This window comes from Prionailurus viverrinus, chromosome C2 (genome assembly GCF_022837055.1).
Source record: "Prionailurus viverrinus isolate Anna chromosome C2, UM_Priviv_1.0, whole genome shotgun sequence".
Taxonomy (NCBI): Eukaryota; Metazoa; Chordata; class Mammalia; order Carnivora; family Felidae; genus Prionailurus; species Prionailurus viverrinus.
Window position 1 is genome coordinate 89,616,578 of NC_062569.1, and position 23,245 is coordinate 89,639,822.

The following is a 23,245-nucleotide window of genomic DNA, read 5'->3' on the forward strand; positions in this document are numbered from 1 at the left end:
ATGTGGAAACAGCCGCGAGCAGGACCCTCCCAGCCTTCACACATCCCTCTGTGAAACCAGACAGTGTCATATTGAACCTTTGTTTGGGATGTTCAAACCATGCAACCTCTTTTGGATTATCTGATCCTTTGTCTGGGAATTTCATCAGCTGCTTATTATCAGCCGGAGTTACAGAGAGGTGGTTCTCAGGGTGTCCATCCCCAGAGAAGAAAGCACTAGTAGGAACTGTTGGGGGTTTGCTAACACCTACAATATTCACAAGCAAGGCTCTCAATCGTATTGGGAAAGACAATACAAAACAAAAAAAAAAAAAAAACACCAAAAACCAAAACCAAAACCTCTCTCCATAACTTCTGCCAAAGGCAGAGTCTTTTAGCCGGTCAGATGCAATTTATAATTAGATGGCAAGTTTGTTCTGACGAGTCTCTGGGCAGTGGCGATTTTATTAATCAACAGCTTAGGTCCCCTAAAAAGGCAACTCTTAGAAATGCACATGCTAGCTGTCATATACTGTTTCTCAAACACAGGAAAATACACCTGATAAACATACCCCAGAAGTACCACATGGGTCCTGACTGCTTATCCATTTACAAAAACCATGTTAAAGTTGTGCCCACACACAGAGAGTTTGCTCACCATCCTTCCGCTTATTCAAAGCAATGAGTAAGCCCAGGCAGCCACTGACAAGCATTCCCAACATTTATGGATATGTCACCCAGCATTAATAAGCGGCCAACCATCTGACCTGTGATGGGGCCTCCAGTCAATACTCACTACACAGAAGCTGTGGCTCATTCCTTGTCCATCCACCTCTCCACCTTCCTTACTTTTTCCATATACCTCTCCCAACAGACAGGTGTGGACACACACACTCTTTCTCTCCACCAAGCCAGTGCTCCTATTTATACGTCAGCAGCAGACAGACTGGAGGAGCCTTCCTCAAACAGATCTGTGTTTCAGGATGGATTATTAAAACTCTGACAGAATGAGGGGACTGCCTTAGTTATCACAGGCCTACTTGTCTGCCAGTGGCTTGAATTTGATTCCTTCCTTAGCTCTTGAAGACCACATGAAAAGTGTGCTAGCTCTGGAGCCAGTCCTGAGTCAGGATTGTGAACATGGGCAAATTATCTAAGCTGTCAGAAGCTTCACTCTTCTCACATGTAAAATAGGACTTTACATACGTACTTGTCTCATAAGCTACCTGCTCAGGGGCTCCTTGGGAGGATTAAATGACATAATGCACGTAGAGCATCCATCATGTAACATAATACACATAGACCTCGCTCCTTAGTCCCATGGCTTTCCTGATTCCTGACTCTTGGTTCCAGTTGTCCACCTAGTTCTAATTTTGAACCTTGCTCAGACCCACAGCTTTAGAAAAATCCTTTTTATTTTTAATTAAAAACAATTTTTAAAATTTATTTCCTTCAAGAGAGAGCAAGTGGGGAGGGGCAGAGAGAGGGAGAGAGAGAATTCCAAGCAGGCTCCATACTGTCAGTGAGGAGCCCGACGTGGGGCTCGAACTCATGATCCCTGAGATGAAGACCTGAGCTGAAATCCAGAGTCGGATGCTCAACTGACTGAGCCACCCAGGTGCACCAGCTTTAGAAAATCCAAACTCAGGATTGCTTGCCTCCTTCTGATCCCTGACACCACTTGGCCTTGCAACTTCTCACTTCCATCCAGATCCTTTCCCCAGCTCCTCATCCTCGAGTTTATGACCCAGTGAAGCTCACAAATAGGGAGTCACCCATCAATGGGGTTGGGACTAAAATTCCCAGCAGATAAGTCACAAAAGGCTAATGTACTTCCATGGGGATCACAACCCAAGCAGCCTGCCAATCCCAATGTACAGTCACATGAAAACAAGTCCCCTTTGGGAGACATCCCCATCACTCTGACTCACATCTTCAGAAATTCATTACCATCACCACCAACACACCTGCCGGATACGGGGAGGAGGAGTATAAAGAGAGTGTACACGTGCTAAACGAACTTCATTTCTAGAGGCAAAAAATAGGGTTTTATATAAGGACAATATGGAAGAGTGGGAAAAATTTCTTTTCTGGTGTTACATGGTAATAATTTCAGTATCTTTTCATGTTTATTTTTTTCTACCAGTTTCATAATTCCAAATCCCAGCTCCTGAAATATCTGTAGGAGACAGAAAAGAACGGCTTGTTCTTTTGGCAGTCAAGTCCCTGAAGTTACTATTTTCATTTACCAAGGGGACAAGGTAGAGCATCTCCCTGACTGAAAGGAAAAATAAGAACACAAAAATTCCTATCTCTGCAGTGCTCAGCATAGTGCAATGACCCTTGGCCTCCATATTTACTTTCTGGAAATGTAATTTAAGATCCATCTGCAGAAGCAGAAACTCTTCCCTGGTTCCAGCCACAATGCAGGTTTTTTCCAGCTTGTTTTCATTCCACATGCATCTGTGGTGTTTAGTATGCTAGGCTTGGACAAAGTGTCTTTCTCTGGGAAGCCCATGGCTCACCTCTGCCACATCGCATGTAAATGGACCCTCTAAACTGGTAACTCATCAAAGGGGCCAGCACCTGCTTAGGATACCATCCAGAGCCGGCTCCCAGCCTGCCCCGAGACCCAAGCCCTTCACCTGCACCTACCTCCCTTGATATTATTTTATGAGAGATGAACACAGGAAATAAAACGGGTGAAGACCATGCTTACTGCACTTCTGTGCTCAACAACACATCGTGTTGTAGATGAAGTGAATGGGAGGTACATCAAGTGGCACCTAGAAGGATAGAAGCTCACCCCTCCCTCCCAGTGCCTCTAAATGCATCGGCATGAGTCCCAGTCAGAACTCATCAACTGGTAAATATCCATCAATCAACAGCAAATGGAGTTTGGTTGTGTTCACATTACTGTTCTCAATTTAGTCACAGTCCTGTTTTCCTAGGGGCTCTCCGAAATGCAGCAAGACACATTTGTCCTTTCCATCAAGCAGTGAAACCTATCTATAATGAAACAGTTTGTCAGTCTCTTTAGGGCAAGTTGTGTTGACGTGTCCCACAATATTTTCTTTGTTCTTTTCTTTTTAACGTTTATTCATTTTTTGATAGAGACAGAGCATGAGTGGGGGGGGGGGGCAGAGAGAGAGGGAGACACAAAATCCGAAGCAAGCCCCAGGCTCTGAACTGACAGCACAGAGCCCGACGTGGGGCTCGAACTCACGGACCGTGAGATCACGACCTGAGCTGAAGTCGGACGCTTAACTAACTGGGCCACCCAGGCGCCCCGTGATGTGTCCCATGGTATTTTCTACTGATCCTTCCACCAGAACACTGTTGGGGGTGTTCCCTCATGAATTTGTCCATGTTCTCACAGGAATGTAGGCTCCCTGGTGCTACGGCCACATGCCCTACATATCTATGCATCTTTAGCACCTAGCACAGTGCTTGACTCATAACACCCAATAAATACCTCTTCAGTGAATGTATGGGCCTCTGCAGGAAAGGGCTCAGGTCATGTCCTACTGTGCATCTGCTAGCTCTGGGAAAGAACAAACTTAGGTTTGAATCTATGCTCTGCCCCCTATTACCAGTGAATTTCCAGGCTCGAAATCCTCTCTGAGCTTGGGTAAAAACAATCCCAACAATGTCTTCTAGGGGTGTCACAGGACTAAGTAAGTTTAGGGATATACAGTGCCTGGCATTTAGTAGGCTCAAAATATGTGTTCCCACTTTTTCCTTTCCCTTGAGTTAATTACAACATATTCATTGTTGATTACCAATGGAACCATTGAATGGCTTGTAAAAATGTAAATATAAAATCTTATCATGAGGTATTTATGGACTTGCTCAGTGCACATCATTAGAAACTGTGATGGTCTAAATGCTATTAGACCACTGCTCTCAATTTTGGCTCACTTTAGATCTGGAGAATTTTAAAAATTGCCATGCACTGGCCACACCCAGGAGACTGTCTTGGTGGGGGACCTGGTCACCAGGAAGTCTTAATCTCCTGTGGTGATCCAAACACACAACCGAGATGGGAAACCACTGGATAAGAGGGTATAGTGGCCAGCAATCCAGGGACAGAGATATTCTTTATGCTACACTCAGTCAGCAGAATGATTCACACTGTGTTTGTTTAGAGCCTGAGGCCACAGCTAATAATGTCACTATACTTTCCTTTGTTGCCAGGTTGAGGGTACCACTTAAACTTCCTCCAGGAGAGAGGTGCTTGTGGTCTAGGGTAAGGTATAGGTATTCCTGGCTATGCTACTCAGAAATATGTCTTTCAACTCTTTGTGTGTTCTTTAAACATCAGCCCAGGGGCGCCTTGGTGGCGCAGTCGGTTGAGCGTCCGACTTCAGCCAGGTCACGATCTCGCGGTCCGTGAGTTCGAGCCCCGCGTCAGGCTCTGGGCTGATGGCTCAGAGCCTGGAGCCTGTTTCCGATTCTGTGTCTCCCTCTCTCTCTGCCCCTCCCCCGTTCATGCTCTGTCCCAAAAATAAATAAACGTTGGAAAAAAAATTTTAAACATCAGCCTGCCTCCAATAGAGAATATACTTTCTCTTTTCTCCTCCCCTCCTCACTCCTCTTTCTGTGCAATTCCCTCAATGTAACATCCAGTTCAGCAATTACAAAATCTTTTAATCGGGTTTTTAGAACAGCATTCTCAACCCTGGCCATATATTAGAATCACCTGGGAAGTTAAAAAAAAAAATCTGGGCCCACTCCAGACCAATTAAGCAAGAATCCCTGAGGAATGGGGTCCAGACCTTGGTACTTTTAAGTTCTGAAGGTGATTCTAAATATGCAGCCAGGCTAAGAACCATTGTTTTACATCTAAGTTCTCTTCCCCTCCACTCAGCCCCCATCAGATCCACATTTCCATTAACCCCAGAGTAGCTCCTCTTTTGGAAAAAACACAAGGCTTTTCTTTCCTTTTATAATGCAAGTGAAATTATTTATGGCCCGTTATTTTTACACATCTCTTCCACTACATTGATGTTCACTCCATTAACTAAGCAAATACTGTTATTGAGAACTTGCTGTGAGTACAAGACATAACCACTCTGCTAGATGCTGGGAATGGAAAGAGAAGGAAGAAAGAGTCCTGCCCTCAGGCTGCTGGAGAAGCTACAGGAACACATAACTGCAACAGAACACAGTATGTGCTAGAACACAAGTGCAATATGTCATAGTTATCAAACTTTCTTGAACCCTTACCATGCTCACATATTATCACACTGCATCTTCACGATGACCCTATGTGGTGGGTATTCTTATGATTGCCATTTTCCAGGGAAGGTGAGGCTTGGAGAGATGGGGCAGCATGTTCAAGCACACCCAGGCAGGGAAGGGTACGGCTGGATGCCAACCCAGGCACTCTTCCTGTCCTACCTGTACTCTAAGCTCTATGCTCAAGGAGGAGAAGAGTGATCCCCACCAAACTTATTTTTATTGATATTCAAATTCCAGGGGTGGGTTCTTCCCAAGCACAGTAAATTTTAACTATCGTTGCCACAGATCCCCAAAAGTTTTCACTTTAAAAACCTCACATAAAGAAAGAGCTTGAGGGGTACTTGGGTGGTTCAGTCGGTTAAGTGTCTGACTTTGGCTCAGGTCATGATCTCATGGTTCGTGAGTTCAAGCCCCCCATCTGGCTCTGTGCTGAGGGTGCGGAGCCTGCTTCAGATTCTCTGTCTCCCTCTCTCTCTGCCCTCCCCCATTCATGCTTGTACACTCTCTCTCTCTTAAAAATAAACATAAAAAAAAGAGCTTGATGCTTTGATTAAACCACAAAAGCAACATATCCATTGGACATGCAGCTCTTCTTATTCTCTTCTTATAAGATCACATGCAATAGCCACATGGTCAGATTTCATTGGAGAGAGCTGTGGCATGGCCAACGGGGGTGCTTAGGCTGAATCATCATGGCAAGTAAGAGCTGGAGAGGACTTTAGGAATCCAGGCCCACCTCCCACACTAGACAGAAAAAGAAAGGTCTAAAGAGAAAGAACAGGAACTTCCAAAGGCAGACTGTTTGCTGATAGTGGATTTGGACCTTGACTTCACCTAGCATGTTTTCTCTAACTTGACTCTTTCCAGCAAAACCTGGCACCTCCCAACTTGAGGCTGAAATAGATAATGCTAGAGTGAGGGAAGAACCATGAGCAAGTGAAGAAAGTGTTCAGGATTCGCCTTTTCATCCTAAGGCTAATGCTGACTTAAGCAACGGCTTTTGCTTTGGTTACAGCTGTGGGCACACCAGAGGGATTTAATGGAACCTGCCTCAATGTTACAGATTTCACACCTGAAAATAAATATATGGAGATCCCCTACTTCCATTTATTCCTATAAAATCTAAGCATAAGCCCTTAACTAATTTAGCATGGAGGGCTAAACACCAAATGCTTAATTTTGTTAACTGTCCTTTTTCTACGACAACAGTTTATTTACCCTTTGCTTCAAATATAGTTTATTAAACACACATTATAAATGACTAAGACATTTATTGCCTCAGTCCTGTGTCTCTGAAGTCATGCATTCTTTAACCACCTGGGGGGCAAGACCCACCCTGAGTTCACCCCAACCTTCACCCCACCCCCCAGCCCTGGTGCAACTCTGATCTCCCTTCTTCCACGCCGGAAAGGAGGTAGATGCATTCTCTGCAGGACCAGGCATTCAGCAGCAGACAGGAAGTGAGCTTGCATGAAACCCTTGGATTCATTCCCTTTGAAGCCTCATGGACTATGCCAGACTGATTAGCTAGCTGTGGTAGGAACGAGGGAACAGCCAGTCCCAGCAGAGAGGGCTGAAGAGGCCAATCAAGCCTATTTTGACAAAGCTCATTTCTGGATCAGGATACTGTGGGTGTGGGCAGCGCATCTGCCTTAGCCCTCAAGGTTAAGGAAGCCACCAAGCACAGCTGACCCTCAGTCACAAGCAGCTTCAGGGACTGCCAGCTCCTGGTAGTCTTTCTGTTACCATGGATACCTGGCTCTTGGGACAGAGATGGGCTTGCCCAGGTCATGTCAGCCCCCTGCTATAAAGTGCTGCGGTTTGTAGGCAGACAAGCTTTCCTCCTGCCAGATGCATCAATACCGAGGGACGAAGGGTGAGCATCCCTGCCAGGCTTCTCTATCCCAGCTTCTCTCCTATGTACTAGGTGTACATTCTCTCCTGGTTCCCAGCCTGAGCTGGATAGCTAGCTATTGTGAGCACCCTGAGGGCAAGCTCTAAGGTGAAACCCTGAGTCCAGATAAGGCTCTCAATCACAGAGAAAGGATCATTGTTCCCCCCTCCTTCCCTAATAAGACCTTAAAGATGTACAAGTCATTACCAACCATGCATCTCAAATTTTAACGTGCATATGATAGACTTGGAGATTTTGTTAACGTACAGATTGAGATTTGTAAGTCAGTGATAAGCGCTGGGATTCTATGTTTCTAATCAGCTCTCAAGTGATGCTGGTGCTGCTGGTCCAGGGCCCACACTCTGAGTAGATCCTAGATCAGTGGTGCATTCAAACCACCTAGAGGGCTTGTTGAAACACAGATTGTCGGGCCCCACCCCAAGATCCTGATGTGGCAGGTTGTATAGGCCCTCAAACTTGCATTTTTTACAAGTTCTCTGGGGATGCTGATGCTGCCAATATGGGGACCACATCTGAAAGTTCCTGTCCCAGGGCGCGCCAGACATCAGTTCTTGTGATTTAATCATCATGATAAAAGCAGTGGTTCTCAGCTCTGGCTGCACAGTGGAGTCACCTGAGGAGATTTTGCTGACGCGCAAGACCCATTCAGAGGTAGTTAAATCAGAATATTTGCACTTGGGGCCTGGCACTGCCATTTTTAAACGAGTGCCCAGAAAGACTGCAATGTGAATGGCCCTTCTTGGGGCTATGCGGGGCACAGTCTACACCTTGGAAACAAGCCTGGGCAGCCGCAGCTGTTCACAACACAAATGAAAATTCACGGCAAGATTATGCTGAGCAAAGTGAACAGAATTTACCAGACTGTCTCTCCTCTGGTTAGAAGTGAAGTTTCTTTGAATGTTGTTATTTATTCCTTCAGGTCATTCAAACAAACACAGTAGCCTACAGTCAAGTTTGCTTGCAGGCTAACGTCTGCCTGACACTCTCATGATTCTAAACATCCTTCACGGTCAACAGGGACATGGACCAACTGTGTTTTAAAGAGCTGATGGTCTGAGCCCCTGTCTGCTTCTTCCTGGAGGGTGAGAAACCTGAGCCAATAAGGACCCAGTGGTGAAAGCAATGAGTGGGTCTAGGTGGAGAGACTGTGTTCCAGCACTCTACTGTTCATGTGCCCCCATGAGTGACTTCTTGTCTTCTGGACTAGCTGGACCATGGGACAGCTTTGGCTCTCTCCAGTTCTAACACCAAAGGCCATTTTGGAGAGTGGCAGGTGTAACAGGAAGGGTTCATGTATTTGTTGGGTAAATAGTGAATAAATCTTGAACACGAAAAGAAGTGAAATCTGGGTAACTCAGCCTTGTTTTTTTGAGAAGTTATAAAATTATACGACCTTGCCATAAATTTTTATCATCACTTCTTACACTGATGCACAGACCAGTGATAAAGAAAACAGGTCTCTGAGAGGCCTGAACCAGAGACCTGGAGCCGGCGCTGGGGTTGGAGGATAGAGCAGAAGAGGGAGGTTGGGGAGCAGAAGTGCCATGTCTACACATTTGAATACAATTTGCATGCCTGCCTGGCTGCTTTTGGAGCCCCTTTGGTTTGTCCCTGCAGGCCGCCATTTGTTTTTTAATCTGCGCTAATTTCCATGATTTGTGTTCCCAATTCTCTACACAGCACCAGGAGACTGTGGCCCCATCCTTATCTTCTTTTTTTAATGTTTACTTTTGAGAGAGAGACAGAGACAGAGAGACAGAGACAGAGTGCGAGTGGGGAAGGGGCAGAGAGACAGGGGGACTGAGGATCTGAAGCAGGCTCTGCACTGACAGCAGTGAGTCCGACTGGGGCTCGAACTCACGAACCATGAGATCATGACCTGAGCCGAAGTCAGACGCTCAACCGACTGAGCCACCCAGGCGCCCCAAACCTATCCTCATCTTTACTGGTACCTAACAGGGCAATCTCAGACATGTTATTTCAGCTCTCATGCTTTAATTTTCCTTTTTTTAAAATGGCAAAAATCTCTGTTCCTGTGTCGGAGGGTATAGAATGAATGCGCAGAGTACAAGTGCTGGTTGGAGTCAAGCTGGCATTCTTGTTTTCATCACCTCCCTGCCAGAAGAAGGAGGATGGGAGAGGTCACTTGCCTGAGGCCTGGACCTCCATGATGTACTGGTGCAGATCCTGACCCTGCTGGATGACCTCGAAGGTCATGTTGTTCATGGCCAGCTTCCGCTCCGTGTGGCGTTGCAGCCGCTGCTCCGCGAGCGTCAGATCCTCTGTATTGAAGTCATTCATCTGCCGGAGCAAGTCTTCATTCCAGGCGTCTAGCTCTGCTGTCACCTGTTAGGGAACGACCGTCAGTATAGGCTCTCAGGTCCGTGAGAGCCTGCTGAGCTGAAGCTCACCCATTCCAAGCCCATGCATGGACCCATCCCTGCTTTGCATCTGTCTGACTCCTAAACTCATTTAAGCACCAGTGCCACACCCCCACATATGCACACCTGTAATTGTGTTTCATGCCTCCGTGTGTTTCGATGTCGATAGCAGCACAGGAACAACAGTAAATGTTGGATGGTAAGTTACCGTTTATAAAATTTTTGCCTACCCCATTCTATTCCACCCCCACAATGACCCAGACGGGCCCACAGGGTGGAGATCTCCAGGTCCATAGTACTGAAAAGGAAGCTGGTGTTCACTCAGACAGATGGAATCTGTCCAGAGTTCACCCTGCTAGTGAGGAACATACCTGTGGATATAACTCAATTCTTTTTCTTTGTCCAACATACCACGGTGTTACTCAAAAAATCTCATCACTGGAGAGGACCTCAGAAATTAAATATCTAAGTCTCACTGTTTCTGAGAAACAGAAACTGAGGGCTGGAGAAACCCGTGAATGGCCCCAGGTTACACAATCAGAGCTGGTATACATCAAACCCAGGGGCCCCATGTGGTTCCCTTGTTCTGTTGTGCAGGACTCTCTGCCTGCACAGGCTAATCCCTGGAGATGGTGACTAAAGGTGGAAACAAGAGCAGGCTTCTAGAAATCCAAGCAGATATATGCTATAAAAAGGCATGATTCTAATGAAGACTGAAGCATGTAACGAATGAAAACCCTGCCCTAAGACAAACTTGCCAACTGGTTACTGCTCTGTACCTTCACCCATGTGACTTCCCCTGGCTCACCCTCGAACACATGACTGCACAGAGAGACTGAATCCTACACTTCCTCTACACTAGCTGCCGTCATTCACAGACAGGAACTCGGCAGTACTGAACAAAAGCAATTCCACCTGATCTGTGAATCAAAGAACTCTTCTGACATGGTTTTCAGGGTCGCTGTCTCATGCTCATACCCCCAGGTGGCCCTGTGAAGGAAATGGCACAGGGACCATCACCTTCTTTTCTGAGAAGAGGGAATGAAAGCCTCACCCCACATCAGACAGTTGCAGTACGGCCCAGGCAGCCTAGGCACGAATCCTAGACACTCCCCCCTGCTGTCCCCTTCAGTGATTTCCATTATTATGCATCTCCCCCCCCCAACCCCCACAACCACTGACCTGTGGCTGACAACTACTACTGCTCCAGGAACATCTGGGGACAGAGGGAGGGAGAAGACCAGCTTGAGGCAGCTGGGAGATGGCACACTTCTATCCTGTGCTGGGGCCATGCAGACTGGAATGGGATAGACAAGTGGTCTGGCACAAGGGGCTGACATCTGGGGCACACAGGACTTCATTTTTTGTCTAACAGTAAGACCTTTCTTCATGGAAAGGGTAGTTGCTGTCTTGGAAGCAAAGATGGGGGAATTGTAAAAATACCACCTTTCCTGTCCTAGGTTCCCACCTCATTGCCCCACATCTTTTCAGGTCAACTAAGGGATCCATTGAGCTCAGTAGGAAAACCTAGTATCTACTTATCTTGGGGAGTTCTTGGGGATCTGGGAACCAGCAGGTTGACAGACAAAACAGGATTTTGTTGTATTCCATCTTTTAAAAGTACTTCTCTAACTAGAGTAAGGAATTAAAATGAGAATAAGAGAGATAATTCATTTATAATTTATAGGATGAATAGGCCTGTATATAGACTAGGCCCATATATGTTTTTCCTTCATGTATTTAAGAAAGTTTAAGTATAATTTACATAACAATAAAATGCACATATTTAACTAAGCATTCAGTTCTATGAGTTTTGACAATTTTATACACCCATGTGGCCGTTACCAAAAAACAAAATATGGACCTTTCCATCACCCTAGGGAGTGTGCTTGTGCCCTTTTCCAGTCAATTCCTGCCAACCTTGACATACCTCAGGTACCATATTCTGATTTTTATCACCATGGATGTATTTTTGCCTATTCTTGGATTTCATACTAATGAAATAGTACAGTATGCATTCTTTCAGGTCTGGCTTCTTGTACTCAACATGCTATATTTATTTATTTTTAATGTTTATTTATTTGAGAGAGAGATAGAGAGCAGGCAGGGGAGGGGAAGAGAGAGGGAGACAAAATCCCAAGCACGCTCCATGCCTCCAGTGCAGAGTCCGATGTGGAGCTTGAACTCACGAACCATGAAATCATGACCTGAGCTGAAACCAAGAGTTGGACGCTCAACCAACTGAGCCACCCAGGTACCCCAACATGCTATATTTAATATTCACCCATATTGTCATGTGTATGAGTAGTTCATTCTTTGCTACTGCTAAATAGTATCCCATTATATAGATGTATCACAATTTATTTATCCATTCTCTGGCTGATGAACGTTTGGGTTATTTCTCGGTTGTTTCCAGTGTTTGCCTATTATAAGTATAGCTGATGTGAACGTTCTTATACAAGTCCTTCTGTGGACATATGTTTTCATTTCTCTTGAGAGTTGCCTGGGAGTGAAGTCATAGGGTCACAAGGTAGGTGCATGTTAAACATTCCCAACAGCAATTTTACATTCCTGTAGGAATGTGTGAAAGTTCCAGTTGCTCTATATCGTCACCATCATTTTGCATCATCAGTCTATTTAAATTTAGTCATCCTGGGGGGCATGAAGTGATACCTCATTATGGTTTTAGGATATTAATGATGGTGAGCACATTTTTCATATGCTTATTGGCCATTCTTATCCACTTTTGCAAAGTGTCTTTTCACATCTTTTGGCCAGTTCTCAAAAACTAGGTTAATTATCTTTTGCTCATAGATTTGTAAGAGTTCTTTTTTTAAAAATTTATTTAAATTTTAGTTAGTAAGCATACAGCACAAGATTGGTTTCAGGAGTAGATTTCAGTGATTCATCACTTACATACAACACCCAGTGCTTACCATAACATGTGCTCATAAGAGTTCTTAATATATCCTGGATAAGTCCTTTATCAGATATTGTACTGACAACAGCCAAATAATTTTTTTAGCCTATTTCCTGACCTATAAACTAAAGAAAATTAGAATAAAACAAAGACAACAAGCATGAAAGAAGAGCCTGTTTTTTCTTTCAACTTTAAGTTTTGTTTTGTTTCCATGAAACTGAGTTTATGCAGGGTCTGTTTGCTTCAGGAAGACTCCACAGGGGTCCAAAGGCAGGAGTATGTGGAGAAGAACGTGTTGAGGCTCCTGGTAAGGAGCAAGACACAGTTGAAGTTCTTTAGTTGGGAGAGTGAGCCTCAGAAATCTGGGATCTTGGGAATCTGAATCTAAAACAAATGTGTTGCATGTCTAGCATTCTGAAGCTGGTGTTTCTATATTCTTTACCTCTCCCTTTCCCTATCCTCCTCTACCCTAACCACCTTGACATCATTAGGTTTAGGGCCCAAAGGATGAGAATTCCAAGAGGCTACTCAACACATCAGCCTGACTTCTAAGGCTGTCCTTCTGGGGTCTGCTCTCTTTTCTCTCTTGTTTGGCTCTTCTAATTACCCCCAAGCAGTGATGCCCAGATCCTTGAAAAAGTCTGATTTGTGTATTTCTAGTAGTTGCTGGAGTTCATCTTCTTTCCTGCACATTTTATGTTTTGTCAAAAGATGTTCTTCCATTGCGTTCTTCCTTCTTACCCTCTTTCTGAGGTGCAAGAGTTGTACACAGCAGGGGAACTTGTTTTTTTTTTTTAAGAAAAAGCTGTTTTCAAACCTAAAGCTTACCTACTGTTAATGAACAAACCTAGCTTTCCAGTCTTATCTCATGCTCTTCTGTTACATAAACCAGTCAGCTGGTTACTCGCTGACCCTGAGAGTTGGCTCCTGCCCTCTCCAGCTTCCTTCCCTGGTCCCATTGCCCTGAAATGCCCTTGTTTCTTCTCCTAGTCTGCTCAAGTCCTTACCACTCTTCAAAGTAAACCCTCTGACGTGAAGAGCTTCACGACCACCCCCAGACCCAGATGTTTTTCTCTGGCTTATTTTGTAATATCAAACATGGACTTGTTTGCTGATACAGAGACCATGAAAAGAAAATCCCGCACTAGGGAATTAATTTTGTCATTTAACTCCATTTGGAAAAGAAACCTGAAAGAATTTGTTTAGGGCAAAAGTAGGGCCTGAACCAAATGAATGAAAGATAGAACACAAGTTGCCCACAGGGCATTCAGCTTTCAATCACCCTATTTTGCTTTCTCCTTCCACTCAATTAGGTCCATCTCAGCTCTGGCCCACTCAGTTCCCCTCTTGGCTCCAGTGGCTCCTATCTCCCTCTCTCTCCTGAATTAATTGGAGTGTTAGGATACAATGACCTCTTTGAGAGATACATTGGCAATATTTCTAATCTAACAATTGTCTACTAGAGCCATAGCCATAAGGGAAATCAGAGAAGGAGCAAAACAGAAAGAAAGGATAAGAGGCAGTGGGAAGTGGGAAGGCTCACTTCCAAATGAAGCCCAAGACTTTCCTGCCAGATGGGATTCACTGAATCCAGCATTCTGCTGACACAGACTACCCAAGGGACTTGGTTTAGTAGCTGCCTTGGGCTTTGTTCTCAGGGTGCCCACTGCACTGGGTCCTCCCATTTTCTGGGTCTTCCCCAGTATTTACGTATAGAGCACACTTCAGCCCCTCCCCTCCCAATGTTTTATCCTGTACTTACCCAAGTCAAAATTCACCTGCCGCTTCTCTTCCCTCTTCCTCTGGTCTATTCCCATCTACTTATCTCTTTACTATCACCTGCAAATTTGGAAATCTCACTGTGAGGTCCTTTTCTCCAAGTCATTTGAAGATGCTGGTAATCCTGATGAAGATGATGGCCATGGGTTGAAGAAGGTATCTACCTTGTATAGGCATACCTTGTTTTATTGCACTTTTCAGATACTATGCTTTTTACAAATTGAAGGTTTGTGGCAACCCCGTGTTGAGCAAATCTATTGGCACCATTTTGCCTGCAGCATTTGTTCATTCCATGTCTGTGTCACATTCGGGTAATTCTCACAATATTACAAACTTTTTCATTATTATTATATTTGTTATGGTGATCTGTGATCAGTGATCTTTGATGTTACTACTGTAATTTCCTTGGAACACCATAAACCACACCCAGGTAAGATGGTGAACTTAATACTATGTGTGTTCTGACTGCTCCACCAACCAGCCATTCCCCCATCTCTCTCCTTCTCCTTGGGCCTCTCTTTTTCCTGAGACACAACAACATTGAAATCAGGCCAGTTAATAACCCTGAAATGGCCTTTAAGTGTTCCAGTAAAAGGAAGAGTCTGTATGTATCTCACTTCAAATAAAAAAATAGAAGTGATTAAGCTCTATGAGGAAGGCAGGCATGTTGAAAGCTGAGACAGGCTGAAAGCTAGGCCTCTTCTACCAGCTAGACAAGTTGTGAATGCAAAGGAAGAGTTCTTGAAGGAAATTAAAAGTGCTACTCTAGTGAACACTCAGATGATAAGAAAGCAAATAGTCTTATTGCTGATATGGAGGAAGTGTTAGTTGTCTGGATAGAAGAATAAACCAGCCACAACATTCCCTTAAGCCAAAGCCTAATCTAAAACAAGACCTAACTCTTCAATTCTGTGAAGGCGGAGGAGGTGAGGAAGCTGCAGGTGAAAAGTTGGACGCTAGCAGAGGTTGATTCATGAGGCTTAAGGAGAGAAGCCATCTCCATAACATAAAAGTGCAAGGCAACGCAGCAGGTGCTGATGTAGAAGCTACAGCAAGTTATCCAGAAGATCTAGTTCAGGTAATTAAGGAAGGTGGCGTGGCTACACGAAGCAATGGATTTTCAATACAGACAACACAGCCTTCTATTGGAAGAAGATCCCATCTAGGACTTTCATAGCTAGAGAGAAGTCAATGCCTGGCTTCAAAGCTTCAAAGGACAGGCTCTCTTGTTAGGAGCTGATGAAGCTGGTGACCTGAAGTTGAATGGTGACTGAAGTGCTCATTTGCCATGCTGAAAATCTTAGGGCCCTTAGGAATTGTGCCGAACCTATTCTGCCTGTGCTTCATAAATGGAACAACAAAGCCTGGATGACAGCACATCTGTTTACAACATGGTTTATGAAATATTCTAAGCCCCCTGTTGAGACGTACCACTCAGAAAAAAAATATTCTTTTCAAAATATCACTCCTCACTGACAATGCACCTGGTCACCCTAGAGCTCTGATGGAGACATATGATGAGATTAATGTTGTTTTCATGCTTGCTAAAACAACATCTATTCTGCAACCCATGGATCAAGGAGTATTTTCAACTTTCAAGTCTTATTATTTAACAAGTACATTTTGTAAGGCTATAGCTGCCACAGATAGTGATTCCTCTGATGGATCTGGACAAAGTACATTAAAAACCTTCTGGAAAGGATTCACCATTCTAGGTGGCATTAAGAACATCCATAATTCACAGGGAGAGATAAAAATATCAACATTAACAGGAGTCTAGAGGAAGCTGACTCTAGCCCTCACAGATGACTCTGAGGGCTCAAGACTCCAGGGGAGGAAGTAACTGCAGATGTGGGGGAAACAGCAAGAGAATTAGAATCAGAAGTGGAGCCTTAAGATGGGACTGAATTGCTGCAGTCTCACGGTGAAACCTGAGTGGATGAGGAGTTGCTTCTTAGGGATGAGCAAAGAAAGTGGTTTCTTGATATGAAAACTACTTCTAGTGAAGACGCTGTGAACATTGTCAAAATGACAACAAAGGATCCAGAATATTACTTCAACTTAGCTGATAAAGCAGCAGCAGGGTTTGGGAGGCTTGACTCAATCCTCTTCTTCTTGAAGGAAGCTCTACTGTGGGTAAAATGCTATCAAACAGCATTGCAGGCCACAGAGAAATTGTTCAAGTACACATTGTGTACATTAAGGTCCAATCCTGTTCCAACTAACAGTGGGAAGGAAGGATCCAAAGCACTTCATTATGGTGAGATGCTCTGAAACACAAGGGCTGTCAACTGCAAAATGAGCATCTTTCTGTTTTATGATGCTGTTATTTTCATTAAGATGAGAAGAGTGAAAGCTAAATAGTTTCCACTGACCTACAAGTGCCAGATTATAGGGAAAGACATGCTGCAGCTAAAGAGACAGTCTTATTGCATGGGAAGAGCTATTTTTATCTCTAACAGGTTTTGCATATTGATAGGTTACCACTGTGAAACCAAAATTCACCAAATTACCAGAGTCATTTATTCTTCTTGTCTAGTCTAGTATTCTCTTTTCTGAGAGTTCTTTTTGTTTGTAAAATCAATTTATAAAATGTTGAGATTAGTGAATTCTAATATACGTTATTTTAAAGGTTTATTAGAGCATTTTCTTCTGTTTTATTAGGAAATACATATATATATATATATATATATGACTTGTCTAATGAGTTAAAATATTTATTTATATAGCTACATAAAGACCTCTAGGGATATAGCAAGAACTTTTGGGAAAAGCAGAAGGGTTTGGCAATAAATAAATCCACTGAACCATTTTTAATTTTTGGCAAAATAGTGTCAGTTTATATTGAAACATGCTATAATTGTTGAGTTACAATGTTCAGTTACCTGATTTCTATTCCAGTAGATAATCTGGATAACTGGATAATTTTTATGAACAATTTCATGTTCTTTTCTTCATTAACATCATGGTAAAACAGAGATCTTTGATATAATCATGACTGATCTTGAGGGGGTCTTGACTGGATCTTGAGTGGGTATTTTGTCCCTATCTTTGCCTCTTAAGGAGTTTGAGACCTGTGGGAATCTATTCTGTTTTTGAAAGATCTCTCCTTTGTTGAAGAGCTCCTACAACGTATATTGTCCTCTCATTCATACTTCTCAATGCTTGAATGTCAGAGTGATTTTCTTCCTGTGTAAGTGAAATACTTAGTCCTGGAGCTTACATCTGCTTCCTTATACTGAATCCCCAGCATCCTCACCAGAAATAAGCATATAGAATTTGTACTTTGATATTACACACTGAGTTTAGGCCCACAGTGCCAGACATATCCCATTACAGAGTGATCTGAAAAATTTCCTTCAGGGATCTTTGATAATTTACCAAAAACAAGTGACTTGCCAGAATACAAAAGCTGTATGAATAATCATTTTTTTATTTTGTTTGTTTTTTAGGAAGGAAGAGGGTAGGAGTAGCACCCCCAACCCCCTACCCTAATGATCCTGAAATCAATTTAACAAAAGTCTAGAAGAGACTATCAAATTAATATTTTGTGTAGACTTTGGTTTACTTTATATAATTTATTCTGCATTTCCTTCTCAAAGGAACTGGTGCATATTTAGAGAATGCTACAGTGATCCCTGGGAGCAATCTACAAAGACAGTTCTCAAACAGAGCTCTTCTTTCTTGTTATAGTTACGATGTTGGCGGATTTGAGGCATGTTCCAAACATGGAGCACCACATGGCTTTGCAGAGTCTGACGCTGTATCTGTAGAAGAAGAGGTTATGAAAGTGGACCAGATGATGTGGTCCTCAGATGATCCCAGGCAATAGAATGACTGTGCAGCCTGATGGCCCTGCATCACCAAAGAAAAACTTCCAGTAAAGCGCCACAGGGCCCTGCCTGACCTGGCCAATATTTCAAATAGCTACAATGTTGAAGCAATAATAAATTTACCTTGATAGGCTGAAGAACTGGGCCAAGAAGAAAAAAGTACAATTTGAGAGGGAAAATGTATAAAAGCTTCTATTTAAGTTTGTTTTTTAAAAGCCAAGTGCTTTGGAAGCACTTTGAAAAAAACACCCAGGGGCTTTTAAGGGAGCACAAGCCTAGCCAAAGCAGGGGTCTATGTCACTGAAAAGGCTCCTCACTCCTGGCCTGCTCTGGGAGAGCACCAGGGTCCTGGACACACTGCACCCAGGATGTGTAGGAAGGCATGGCCCTTGCCTTCAGCAGAGGGCACCCAGGTCTCCATGGTGTCTTGAGACCATGTCATATCCAGAAGGACATGAATAAGTTGGGTATATGTGCCACAGAGAAGGGTTGATGATGAAGAGAAATAGTTACCAAATTTTTAAAGTCAAGAGGACTGTAGAAATAACTATATAATCTCAACATTTCTCAGATAAAGGAAAAGAAGGCTATGATGACCATTTTCAAATATCTTTAAGGCCGTCAAATAAAAGAGGGAACAGATTTATTCTGTTTTGCCAGAGAACATAATTAGGACTAAAGGGCAGGAGGGTGGAGATTCTGGTTCAACACACTGATGAAATCCTGAGCTCCCTCGTCTGCCCTCTTCTCCCTTCCCTCCAAACCCCACATCTAGGCTTTGGAGATACCACAGTAGAGAAGTGATGGCATCCCCTGGAGATGTCAAAACCTGGCCACCAAATTTTACCTGTCTTCTAGATGTAATCTCACCAAGAAACCTTCCACGGACAGCCTGACTAAGCTAAATATTCCTGCCTCAGTGATCTCATCCAACCATGAGTCTTCTCTCAACAGAATCATCACATTGTATGATGATTCTATTTTTCTGTTTCTCCCTAGCTAGCCCTCTAATGGCAAGGATGGTTTGTATCTTCAATGCCCAACATAGTTTTTGATTCATATTAGGTGCTCACTAAATGTTTAATTGAGCTGGATCAGGCAAGAGGCTGACGGAGCAGTCTCTTTCAAATACAAGACACTAAACGCCCTTGCATACAACCAATTGAAGAGTTGAGACCACCAGGAAATTTCCATCAACTGCCCCTCCTGAAGGCAGAATTTTCTTCCTTGAAGGCTATATTTTCCCCAGCCCCAGCCTAACCACAACTAGTCCTAATGTGACCTCTATAGATTTATAGTTGGCTGTTTCATTCCTTACTCAGGTTAACTACACAGATTAATTTTCAGGTACATTGAACAAACTTTGATTGTAATTATAGAGTCAGAGATTTAAAAGAAAAACTGTAACTGTGGCCCATTTTTCATAAAGTTTCCTATTTAGAGTATCTTTCCTGGTGTCATTTCTAGTACTCTCTAATGTGAGTATGACCACCCCAGGGGATGTCCCAGATTATCCACTGATAACATAAAAATTTTCACTGTATAAATATGCTTATGTATGTGCATATTTATTACATGCACACATATTTGATTAAACCATAAGAAAGACGCAAAGTTTCCCTAGACTTTTACTAGCAGACTGATGCTGGAGTCTCACTGCAACCACTGGCAGATGGTGGGGTGGGAGAGGGCTCTTCCAGGAGGGCGGGAGCGCACAGAGCAGAGGGGCTGACTGTGGCTTGTTTGTTGGGTTGCTTTTAGCATATTTTAAATTATTGCTCTTTTCATGAACCCAGTTAAAAAGATTTATCTATTATCTAGTTTTAACTAATCTTCACAGAAAGACACATGGCCTATCAAGTTTCCTGCAAAGAAACTGCAGTTTGAAGATAATAATAAGCATGAAAGCACAAGAGAACTTTGAACTCTGTCAGCCACCTTATGGGGTAAAGAAAGAGCGATAATCTAATCAGAACTGTCAAGAAACCAGGCCAAAAAAAAATGATTAGAAATTATCGAGAAGGTGATTTGAAATATGAACCACAACTTCTAATGAAAAAGCTACACTTCACCCTAAGGGCACACTGAGTTCTGAGATTACTAGTCAGTGATAGCAGAACATGTGTACCATTCATAAACTAATATATGCACAGATAGGGAATTGCAAGTTCTAAAACATTTTAAGAGAGTGAACAATCAAAAGAGTTTGGAGACCACTGGCCTAGTCTTGCTTCTAAACATATTTTTTATTTCTTTCTGATCATTCTCATCAATTGCAGAAAACTTCGAAATGCATGGAAGCTTCAAAAACAAGAGAAAATCACCCACATTCTTACTGCCACAAAATAAACACTATTGGTCTCTGCTATTATAACCTTTTGATATAAAATGTCTTTCATTGAGGGAAGCTGAACGTACAGGAAAAACGTTACAGAACATTATGTTCTGATATGGGTCACTCTGTCCAGTCTCCGTGGAGGCTAAGAAGGTATGTCAGGAATGCAGTTACAGTCCTAGTTTTAAGCATGCCTAATACATTTGAGTTAAGTTTCACTCTTACTGGGGGTGCCCTATGACTTCACCCCAGGTTATACTGTGGGCGCCATATACACCATTCTCACTGAGGAAAAGGTGACTGGTAGAGCAACTCCAGTACTACCTTAATTTTTAAATTAAGTAGCCCATCTCAGGCATCAGTGACATGGTTAAGGAGTCATGCTTAGATTTCCAGATATCAGGGGAGCAGGCCTGCTCTGCTTCAGTAATCCCCAGGAATTCCAAGCATGTCCATCAAATGCCTTCCTCTAGGAAGGCTTCCTCTAGGAAGCCATAGCTGAAAGTCCCTGCAGTAACAGCCCTGCCCTGGCTAATGTCAGCTCCAACATGTCTCTCGTTAGAGAAACCACCCTCAGTTTCACACTCTGACTCTTCTCTAGACGTACTCTTCATGCCCATGGTGAAACACTAGACGGTATTTGAAATAATTTCATCACCCTAAAAACTAACTTCTGACAATTGAGTTGGGGCACAACTTCTCCATAGGTTTGGCAGGATTTCCATTTCGATCTGAGATGAAATGCAGCATTTCCCAAGCTTTGGGCCATATCCCAAGTGGGGAACAAGACCCCTTCTAAAACCTGGTTGCCACTGCCTAAACCAGAGGGTGCCACCAAATCACTATTTTTATCTCCCTCATACTATGTCCCCACTTTGCTCTACTGCATACCAAGTATCCAGGTTGTTGTATAGTATGGGGTGGGGGTGGGGAGAGGGAAGTTTTATATAATGCAAAGGCTGAAGAATTCAAATCCTATAATTGAAATAAGCTTCTCTAGTGCAACAGTTAAATAGGATCCACTTTTAAAGTATTTGATTTATAGTTCAGTTTGTTTTTTAAAGGGTAATTTTGGCATATACTCTGGATTGTTTTTCAGGAATGGAAATGGATTTTCCCAGAACCACTGCAGGCAGACATACCCTGGTGATGCCTCCCGCCCCCTCTGGCTCATGTCAGGGGTGTAGTTCATGGCAAACTGAAGCTATCTGTCCCATTCTAGAACTAAACCAGCAACCCTGACCTCAAAACCATGCCCTCTAATGAAATAAAACTTAAACAGCCAAACCCTCAGATTGTCTCCTTCCTCTTAAGCATTTTTGGATGTGGACCCAGAATGACAGAAGAGTAAAGAAAGACTACAATTGCAATATCACCACACCAGCTAACATCATCTCCCAATGGCTATATTCACTCTCGGTAGGTGAAGTGGAGCCAAGGAGGGATGATAGGAGTCCTGGAATCAAATGTGACTGCTTATTTCTGAGAGCCTGACTCCCAATTACCAAAGATTAACAGCTCACACCCCCTCTTTTCCTTCTTTGTTACCTTTGTTACTCAGCTTTATGAGGTTCACCATGTTCTCTCTGCTGCGTGCCCAAATCTCTAACTTTCCACTAGTATTCCTACTAGTCTTTCAACATATTTTCTTAAGTATACATTTATTTTTCTTAAAGTTTATTTGTTTTAAGTAATCTCTACACCCAGCATGGGGCTTGAACTCATGACCCCAAGAACGAGTCGCATGCACCTCTGGCTGAACCAGCCAAGTGGCCTACTACATATGTTTGAATACTAGTAGCCACCTGAAATCCTTTTGAGTGTAGATTCAAAATAAATTAAGTAAAGGGTACACAAAAAATCACCTAAACTTATAGAACAAGTTGTAAGGATAATTGAGATCCAGATTTAAAGACTTCTCTTTTCCTTTGTTCCAGAAATTGTCCAGAATGCCCCTTTTAGACCATGAAGTCTTTAAGCAAGAAACTGTAGTGGCTTCCAGGGAGGCAAGGGGAGAGGTATGTTTTGAGAAGAGAATAATCATAGGACAATAAGGGATAGGAGGGATTGCTTTAGGACTCCTTTTCTTTTATATTTCTGATTCTCAATATAAACATTTTTGGTCACAGAATTGAAGAAAAGAGCATCTTTTGCCAGGGCAGTTTTCTGGTCCTGCCTGGGACTGTTTTGGGGATGTTGGAATATCAACATTTAAAAACAAAGTAATTTCCTTCCAAATCAGTTTCATGAAGCTTCCACAGATATTGTTTGGAAGATCGGTCCCAGACACCCAGAAGCCCCAACTGTGAGGAGAGGGTTGGAATGCAAAACAAAATGTAAAAGATTGATGGGTGGAGAAGTAGCTTTCCCTAATACCATACCAGCAGGGAGCAAAGAGAAGACAGTGGATCTTTCATTTAACCCTTTGCCATCCCTGAAAAGGACAAAGTGCCTTGGGTGTTAGATACTCTCCACACCCCAGGAGCCCTCCTGGCCTGGTTTTAGTTACTGTTTCAAAGCAGAGAATAATAAAAGGTGTATATTATGTGGAGCAGACATTATTAATAGGCATCACAAAGAGGATATAAATATACTATAACATCTGATCCTGACCTTGCCAGAAGGAACTGAGGAGTCCATGAGATGAATCAAGATGGCCTTAGCACAGACTTACCTTCTTAGTGAGCACAACGCAAACTGAAGAAAAGGTCTTCTTCCCTGTGGCGCCTGACTTCCCGGCTGCTCTGTGATTTCATCTAGTTCCTGACCAAGGTCACCAACTGAGGAGGCCTCCAAATTTTAACATCTACCTCCTCCTCCTGATGCTAAAGGATCCAATCACTAACTCAAATAGACAACT

General features: G+C 43.2%; 1 protein-coding gene across 6 annotated transcripts in view; it reads right to left on the reverse strand.

Annotated features, from left to right (window-relative positions):
• LOC125174690 (kalirin-like) overlaps positions 1-23,245 on the reverse strand; it is a 577,730-nt gene that overhangs the window by 148,795 nt on the left and 405,690 nt on the right. For all 6 annotated transcript variants that reach the window (XR_007155513.1, XM_047874328.1, XM_047874329.1 and 3 more), the window contains exon 14: positions 9,288-9,483. Coding sequence is in view for 5 of the 6 variants with exons in the window: in XM_047874328.1 (XP_047730284.1) it covers positions 9,288-9,483 (196 nt within the window). In the remaining variant the exon portion in view is untranslated. The remainder of the gene's footprint in view (positions 1-9,287; positions 9,484-23,245) is intronic.